This window comes from Lupinus angustifolius, chromosome LG03, assembly GCF_001865875.1.
Source record: "Lupinus angustifolius cultivar Tanjil chromosome LG03, LupAngTanjil_v1.0, whole genome shotgun sequence".
NCBI lineage: Eukaryota > Viridiplantae > Streptophyta > Magnoliopsida > Fabales > Fabaceae > Lupinus > Lupinus angustifolius.
Window position 1 is genome coordinate 4,867,164 of NC_032011.1, and position 9,533 is coordinate 4,876,696.

At 32.4% G+C, this 9,533-nt stretch overlaps 1 protein-coding gene across 1 annotated transcript; it reads right to left on the reverse strand.

Annotated features, from left to right (window-relative positions):
- Nucleotides 1-3,144, reverse strand: LOC109343216 (mitochondrial outer membrane protein porin 2-like). Its single transcript, XM_019581412.1, has 6 exons — nucleotides 3,035-3,144; nucleotides 2,873-2,940; nucleotides 2,026-2,136; nucleotides 1,206-1,292; nucleotides 916-1,124; nucleotides 1-589 (listed from the first exon to the last, which is right to left on the reverse strand). The coding sequence occupies exons 1-6, from the start codon at nucleotides 3,084-3,086 to the stop codon at nucleotides 283-285; spliced, it is 834 nt and encodes a 277-aa protein (XP_019436957.1). The 5' UTR covers nucleotides 3,087-3,144; the 3' UTR covers nucleotides 1-282.

The following is a 9,533-nucleotide window of genomic DNA, read 5'->3' on the forward strand; positions in this document are numbered from 1 at the left end:
AGAAAAACTTCATAAACTCCAAAACAATGCTCAGAAGTTCAAAATAAATAATGATTACATTTTCCCCTACTAGTTTTGAATAAGAGGCTATCAATAATTTAAAATTCTATCCCAGTGGCAACACCATTTGTAATCTCAATCCAATCAATCATTTTAAAATAATGAGGAGAAAAAAACATCAACAACAATCTATAACCATTTCCAAACTTTTTTCTTTTGTTAACCTTAACTGAAAAAATATGTGAGAATATAACTTAACTATTTCCCCAATCTATAAATCCATCAAGGCTTGAGTAAGAGTGAGAAACCAAACTTGGGACTCCTTTCCAAAGCCTTTGTTTCAAAGGCACCTGATATTGTCAAGAATGACTTGTTTGCAAGCTCATGCTGCAATAAGGCACCAAGATTTCCGTGATTGTTCAGCTTTGCCTTCACAAGCGTCCGCCGATCAACCACATATGAACATCCAACTGTCAAAGTGTTATCATTTGTAGAGAACCTTCTGCTAATCTCTCCCGCAGCAGCTCCGCCATTCAAACTGTCTAGCTGGCGCAAGTATGACACTTTCATGGAGTCTCCCTTGTCAGCTCTGCAACAATGGAAAGAAAATGAGTATATAGGAAAAGAAAATTTTGTCGACATTAACATTGTGCAATAATAATCTACACCCTTAAATAGAGTATATTTCTCAACACAATCAATCAATACAGTTAGGGTGATAGTAATTCACAGTTTACCCCAAAAAAGATGTTTGAGCATTTCACTAATTCTTCCAGAGTAGCGAAGTCTTATTCTTATATAACTTCTTTATTTTAAGAGAAGAGTCTTAAAATAACTTCATGCAAAGACATCTAAAAACTGTAGAAAGAATACTCCAGTAAACCATGTTTCATTCAAAATAACTCAATCACTTACAAAATTACTGAAGCATTGGAAGTTGGCATTCTCAAGCACATGCCAGCATTGTACTTTGTAAAGTTTCCTATTGATGTCGAGTAACTGGTTTCTGCTCCAAAGGCAATGCCAGGAGTACCAATTGTTGCAGAAAAATCAACAACAGGGGAGCTGTTTAAACCAACAGCCGTAGTAAAAGCTGCATGATCATGAAGATACTGAACCTCGATCTGCATAAAAAATTTCCGACCATCAAAAGTCTAAAGTGGTACATTTCTATCCAAGCTTATATTGCAAAGTAGTCTCGGTACCTTGCCAGAGTTATAATCAGGTAGTCGTACAGAAGCAATGGTTTTTGTGGAAGCCACAATATCTGGTATAGTAAATGTCGTCAATACCTGCAGAGCAGAAATCAATTAGTATGGGTCAAATCAAAACAGAAAAGAAGCATTTCCAAATGGTTGTCTTATTAATGCTGGACATGTGTTGTCAGAAACTCCTCTAAAACCTACCAAATGTTCATAACTCTCCTACCTACAAAATTTTACTTTAAGTTTTTAAAGCATGATACCAATGCAGGTGGCATATATAGCGTCTACAACGATTAATGCTATCTTTTGAAATAATCACTAGGAAGTAATGCATATATTTTAAACATGTGCTCGTGTTAGGGTTTATGTTCAGATGTTAGATATATATTTAACAACAAACGGGCCTTAGTTCCACTAGGTGGGATTGGCAAATATATATATTAACATTCATGATTTCATATTAATGTGCTGATACTTAATGAATCATGTTACATGATATGAATAATTTCTGTAAGGAATGTTGACGAAGTGGCATGGCAATAATTTGTTGCATCTAACTCATGCAAATGCTACTTCAAAGAATAAACGAAAAATATGGCATGTGGCGGAAATCAAGCCATGTCCTTTGTACAGTGATGTTATGGAAACTGTTCTTTTTGAAATAGTGTTTCTCATAATTTAATACACTTCTAACTGTCTTGTTCAATAACTTTTAAAACTTCACATGCCTTTGTGCATGTCGTATCCATATCGCATAACATTGCTTCTTAAATGTTATACTACTAAATTTACGAAATAGAAGATTGAGAGAGCTACATACACTTGATTCAGTATCAACTTTGACATGGACTGTGTTGTTCTTGTAATTAAACTTTGTAGACACATCACCAGAGGAGAGTCCCCTACTCTTCACCAATGTCGTGTTCAAGTCCTGACATCGTAACAATAAGGTAAAAATTACCGCTTCTCTCAAACCAATTGTAAAAATTGCATGAAACGAAAAGGAATCTCAATAGAAAACCCGTTAACAATAAAATTCAATCATAACAACCAAACACTACAAAAATCATCAAATTAGACAGCAGCCTTTCCTTCCATAATTCACATAATCAAAGCTATAGAAAATTAAATACGGAACGAAAGTAAAGAAAACAAATAATCAGGAAATAACATAATGCACGAAAATCACACCGACTTCATTAGCATTAGTTTTTTTTGTATAACCAAGGGTATCCCCTCACCCTATGGGTAAGGAAGTAATCTCATTCAGGGTGTGTGGCTGCCCTTTCCAACAAGTGCAGCTCCAGGAATCAAACCCTACCTTCTGGTGTATCCGGAGATCCAGTGAAGCTTTATACCACTAGACCAACGCCTTGTTGGTATTGGCATTTAGTTTAATTACACTCATCTACTCTAAGAGAGGTCAATGCACCACATCCCCTTCTCTGGAGAGTAAGTGTAATGATAATCGGATCAAAACATGTCGAGTGTAATTAAGTCAAATATAAAAGATTTCATTGTAATTTCCTCTAATAATAATAACAATAATAAAACAAATAAATAAAATAAGAGTTAAGACAAATAAAATAGGGGATCTGGATCAGGAAGTGAAGTAAATAAAGTAATAAATGAAATTAATATGGGTAGATTAATGTGAGTGAACATACGAAACCAGTGTTAGTGGAGGAAGAGATAGTTAATTTATGATCTGAGTTATAATCCTTTGTAAGAATATCTGCAAAATCAAATAAATAAATGAAATAAATGAATTAATAATGATAAGGGAGTAAGAATAAGAATGAGAAATGAAAATTAAGAGAGATAGTTACCTCTAGATTTCTTGCCTATATCAGAGAACAGGCCAGGTCCTTTGTTTGACATTTTCTTTTTTGTTGATTGATGCTGCACACTGAATCAGAGAAATGGGGTTTAGGTAAACCCTTCTGGGTATTTTTCTGTTGGAAGAGAAAGATATTTGTTGGGCTGCCAGTGTGGAACGACGTCGTTTGGTTTAGGGTCCATTGGTCACTTATATTTGTTGGGCTTGCATTCATTTTTTATGTTGATTATATAGTTTTTATATATTACAAATGTTAGAAATGATATTTTATTTGGGAGAGAATCATATTCATAGTTTTGTAGGTACCTTATGTAAATTCTAGATAACTCATCAGATTTATCAGCTATTTTTAACTAGGTATTAAAAGTCAAAAATCAATTGTTGCTAAGGACGATCTTATCTTGTTGTTGGTTGATCATAAGTTGTATTCAGAATCAAGTAGTTGAATGAGTTTATAGTCTCCAACCTTTCACCTTCACCATTCTGAACATAATTCTCATTATCATTAGACTAATCAAGAACAATGAATGTGAACAACCTCTCTCTATGCATGGCTCTAATCAATTGTCATCGTCAAGGAGATGAGTATTCTTCATTGTTGAGGCATTATGAAGAGTTTTAAGAAGCATTTAAGAGGCTTACAATGACTAAGCAAAGTTTCTGTCATCCACTAAAGAGTTACAAGCCATTAAGAACATTCTTATTCTTATGGTGATTCACAGGCTTATCAACCACTCGGTTGTGACAACTTCATCCTCTAATGTTCATTCTATTTTATTTGTATTATTTTATGTTTACTTCAGTTTGTCATCATATTCATATCTTAATGTTCATCTTTTAGTCATTGCATCTCCAAGTCATATTAGTTGGTTCGTCTATCTAGTTCATCTTATTTTTGTATTTAAAGTGTACTTTGTGTACATTAAGGAGATATCTTGATACAATCACTTAAATTTACTTATAAACACTCATAATAATTTTTCATAACCTTTCGTAATAATCTTTTCATAACCCCAAAAATTATGCATTCATTTCACAATAATTACCATTTTAAGTATGTTTTAGTCAAATCCATTTTTTCATATCATTAACCTCTTTTCTAAATATTTGCATAATCATGATAATGCACTTAAGTCTATAGCATCCCTTTTTCTCAATTATGTCACAGCCTCACTCATTCAATCTCTTAATCATTTTTTACTCTCTTTCATTTCCATTTTCAATTAATTCAACCAATCATCGTATATATTCATTTGTTTCTTTTTAGTAAAATTTGTGTGACATCATCACCTAATGACATCCCTTTCAAAATCAACCCATTGTGCACCAAAACTATGATACTTCATCCCTAAAATGATCATTAATGCATTTAAGGTGTAATTGAAAGATGACCCAAAAGTCCTCCTAGTGTCATGGAGGATCACCTCAGATTCGATGTCAGTTTCAGACTTTGTGCATTGCCTAATACAATATCGAGTTTTTGGAATTGTCCAACAAGAAGTTGCCATGTGGTACTGACGTAAGTACTCCCACACATATATATTCCCTCTTTATTATTTGTGTTTAACAATAACAAAAGTTTTTTCGTTTTTATAAATAATAATTATAGACATTTTATTTTATGTCCAAAATAATATTCATTTGAAATAATAATTAAAATAAATAATCAAAATAAAAAAATAAAAAATAGAGTTAATTACACTCACACGTTTTAGTGAAATTACACTAACCACCTCTCACTTTTCTACACCTACACAAATTTCCCCTAGTTTTTATACTTTCATTTATAATGATCACCCTTACCTGAGAAATAAGTGTATTTTTTTAAACAAAAAATGTGATAAATGCAATTAAGTTAAACATGACATGATATATTGTGAGGAAAAATCAAAGGAATATACAAATCAATGTATCTTTATTATTTTTTGTTACAAAATGCATCAACAATTCTAAAGAGATATTGTTTAAATCGCTCTTATACTATATCGTAACGAACCGAAAATAATAAAGAGGTATCGACTCATCTATTATTTGGATTTGTCTCCACAATATACCATGTTTTGTTTAACTTAATTGCATTTATCACATTTTTTGTTCAAAAAACTATACTTATTTCTCATGCAGGGGTGACCAGTGTAATGAAAGTATAAAAATTAGGGGGTTTGTGTAGGTGTAGAAAAGTGAGGGGTGATTTATATAATTTCACTAAAACTCAGGGGATGTCAGTGTAATTTACTCTAAAAAATATTTATAAAAATGTTTTAAATATATTACTTTTAAGAATTTAAGAGGAAGGTCGTGACTCGTGCCTTATCTTTCTTCCTAACTCGAGTTGAGAAGTGGTTACAATCATTAGTAATTTAGTATTGCATCTGCATCTCCCTAGACATGAGATGGTTATGACAAATATTGTCTCTTCTATCTTAATCCTATTAATTATTGAAAGAAATGTTTTACTAATTAATTAACTAATGAACATTTAATAACGAGGTCATGATTCATATCGTGTCTTACATCTTGCTTCAGGTTGAGAAATGGTTATGAACATTATTATGACATCTGCTATCTCTTGAAGTGGAAAGATAATTCATGACCAATATTGTCTCTTTTCTATTAATTCTCTTCTAATGAATTAAAATAATTCCATTCAAATTTAATCAAAATTTAATTTTGGAATTTAATTGTAAGATTAAGACTTGTGTCTTATCTTACTCTTTGCTCTATCTTTTCTATTAATTACCTAGTTAATTAATTTAAATAATTGCTTTAACTAATAAATTTTTTATATAAATGTACTTACATAAAATTGAGTTTTGGAAGAACATTCAAAATTGATATAGTCTCTTTCCTTTGTATTTGGGTTAAGAAGCACTCGCATTTATTAGTATTGCATCTGTTATCTTTCAAACTAAGGATGATGGTCTATAATTTGCTTCTTATCCTCTAACCTCGAATAATAAAAATCAAACTAATCGATTGATTTATTTTCTAATAATTTTTTACTCATAATTAAGTAGTCTAATAATTTTCCTATTAGACTTAGAAATAAGTATGAGCATAATAAACTCTTGTAGCTTCATCCATAATTAACTCATAAGTTTATAATTTTGGTTCAATGACCATAGTTTTCAAATTGGACATTAAAATGAGTTTTCTATGTTTTGACGATAAAAAATATAGTGACAACCCAAATTATTTGGGGTAGAAATTTCACTCCCCTCTTCTCAATGATTTATATCCTATTCCCATAACAAAGTAATCATGCAGCCATATATCTCTTATTGATTTCACATCTGATCCCTCAAAAATCAGATCATGACAATCGTTATACATCAATGTTACATACATAGGCAACAATAATATATACAACCATGTTACTTATGGAAAATTTACAAATGTGGTGCACCTTGACCGAAAAATTACGGTTTTGGTGCACCTTTTAAAAAAATTACAAACTAGTGTAGTTTTATATAAATCGGCAATGTTATGTATTTTTTTTCTCTCTCCTCCCCCAAAATCGGCACTGGGGAGGGAGTTTTATTAAACTATATTTTTTTTAAACTCCCCCCTAAATCGTCAATAGGGGGGAGATTTACCTTTTTTTTTGTTTTATCCCCTAAATGGGCAACCGGAGAGTTTTTGATTTTTTTTAACTTGTGGGAGTTATATTATTAGTTTTAGGGTTTAATTTTTCAAACACAAATCCTAACGATACACAACATGATAAATTTTGTCAACCCTAACCTAATAACAGGGTTTTTTAGTGTTTTCAGGGTTTTTTAGCGTTTTCAGGGTTTTTTAGTGTTTCAGGGTTTTTTAGTGTTTTCAGGGTTTTTTAGTGTTTTAGTGTTTTTTAGTGTTTTCAGGGTTTTTTAGTGTTTCAGGGTTTTTTAGTGTTTCAGGGTTTTTTAGTGTTTTCAGGGTTTTTTAGTGTTTTCAGGTTTTCAGGTTTTTTTAGTGTTTTCAGGGTTTTTTAGTGTTTTCAGGGTTTTTTAGTGTTTCAGGGTTTTTTAGTGTTTCAGGGTTTTTTAGTGTTTTCATGGTTTTTTAGTGTTTTCAGGGTTTTTTAGTGTTTTCAGGGTTTTTTAGTGTTTGTAGTAACCCGAAAACCCTAAACCCTAAACCATAAACCCTAAACCCTTTTATTATGTGTGTTTTTCATTATTGTGTTCTGTTATTAGGTTAGGGTTGACAAAATTTATCATGTTGTGTATCGTTAGGATTTGTGTTTGAAAAATTAAACCCTAAAACTAATAATATAACTCCCACAAGTTAAAAAAAAATCAAAAACTCTCCGGTTGCCTATTTAGGGGTGAAAACAAAATAAAATAAAAACAAAAAAAGGTAAATCTCCCCCTATTGACGATTTAGGGGGGAGTTTAAAAAAAATATAGTTTAATAAAACTCCCTCCCCATTGCCGATTTTGGGGGAGGAGAGAGAAAAAAAATACATAAATCGGCAATTCCATTGCCGATTTATATAAAACTACACTAGTTTTGTAATTTTTTTAAAAGGTGCACCAAAACCGTAATTTTTCGATCAAGGTGCACCACATTTGTAAATTTTCCTGTTACTTATATTTCTACATTCCATAGTCAACTCCTATAAATTTTCTTTTCAAGTACAAAATGGAAGCCTCACAATGTTTATTTCTCCTTGTTATCCAAAAGCTAGTTGAAGGAGTTGGTTGTAACATACCCACTATATAATTAGATCCACCCTTACTTACTTTTATAGAAAATTGCAGTAAGGCATAAAAATTATACATTAATAAAAAAGATATAGCTCGCAATAACTTAAAAAATCCGACAAATACTTTCAAAGCATTCTAAATTCTTTAGTTATCTAAATCTTTGAAGTCACTTCCAAATCATTGGATGTATCATTTTATTTGAGATGGTATGCTTCTTGGAAGGATATTTTAGTTATCTAAATCTGTGAAATCTTGTGCAATTAAAAAAATATTGACCCTAAATTTATTAAAAAAGATCTAGACAGTTTTTATAGTAACTGTAGAAATTGTGGCTTTAGTTCTCATATTTTATGTACGGGAGTCCAATTTCTTTTCATGAGGCCTATCAGGCCTTGCCTCAGCTGGACATCCCCACACATGAAAATGCTTTAGACTAGTCTTTCGCCCAGTCCAATGCTCATAAGGTGTTTTGGCAGTTGCCTTAGTTGGCACCCTATTAAGAATATAAGCTGCAATCTTAAGTGTCTCTCCCCAGAGTGATTATAGTAAGGTAAAGTGACAAATCATACTCCTCACCATATTCTTAAGAGTCCGGTTTCGCCTTTCAAACACACCATTCATGTTAGGCGGCCATTCATTCTACGCGATCCTGGCATGGTTTATTGTGGGACAATATCACATTCCTCTAGGTATTTGGCAAAAGGCCCTAGACGTTGTTCACCCGAACCGTCATATCTACCATAGTATTCACCACCACGGTCAGATCTGACACACTTAATCCTTTTGCTGAGTTGATTTTCAACTTCAGCCTTAAAAGTTTTGAACACGTCCAATGATTGGGACTTTTCATGAATAAGAAAAATGTATGCATAACGAGAATAATCGTCTATGAACGATATGAAGTATTGTTGAACATTTTAGGAAGCCCTAGGGAATGGCCCACAAATATCCGTATGTATCAATTCTAAGACGCACGAAGCTCTATATGCACCAGATTTCGATTGTTTGGTCTGTTTTCCTTTTATGCATTTAACGCAAACACTAAGGTTTGTGAAGTCAATGGAATCCAAAATCCCATCTGACACAAGACCCTCAATTCTCTTTTGAGAAATGTGACCTAGACGCTTGGGCCATAATGCACCTGAATTATTATTTTCAATTTTACGCTTAGTACCATGTGATTCCACATTTAGGGTTTCGCTATAGTCAGCTATAGTATTCAACATAAAAAGATTGTCATTTAACATAAGTGAACCAGTTCTAACAATATTTGAATTTAAAGACAATTGAACCAAATTGTTTCCAAAAGAACAACAATAACCAAATTTGTCCAAATAAGAAACATAAATTAAATTCCGTCTAAAAGACGGTACAGCAAAAGTGTCTTTCAAATCCAAATAAAAACCAGTACATAATAACAACCTAAAGTGCCCTATAGTTTCCACTTCTACTGATTTTCCATCGCCAACGTAGATGTATCTTTCAACATAATTAGGCTTTCGGTAGCTCAGGCAATCTTGCATTGAAACACTGATGTTAGAAGTTGAACCAGACTCTAACCACCAGGTGTTTCTAGGTATTGAAGTTAAATTGACCTCAGAACAGACCAAAGTAAGAAATATGCCTTTCTTAGCACGCCATGCATGATACTTTACACATTTCTTCTTTTGATGTCCAGTTCCTTTGCAAAAGTAACACACATCAACCCATTTCTGCTTCTTTTGCTCTGGACCAGCAGCTTCATTTTTGGGTTCTGAAGTGTTTTTCCTTTTGCCCTTGTCCTTAGAGGTACTT

Excerpts from the sequence above, each read along its gene's own strand:
- LOC109343216 (XM_019581412.1), bottom strand. The coding sequence starts at position 3,086 with ATGTCAAACAAAGGACCTGGCCTGTTCTCTGATATAGGCAAGAAATCT. Across the intron at positions 2,137-2,872 it reads CCTCCACTAACACTGGTTTC|GACTTGAACACGACATTGGT; the intron begins GTATGTTCACTC and ends TTACGATGTCAG. Across the intron at positions 1,293-2,025 it reads AAGTTGATACTGAATCAAGT|GTATTGACGACATTTACTAT; the intron begins GTATGTAGCTCT and ends TCTGCTCTGCAG.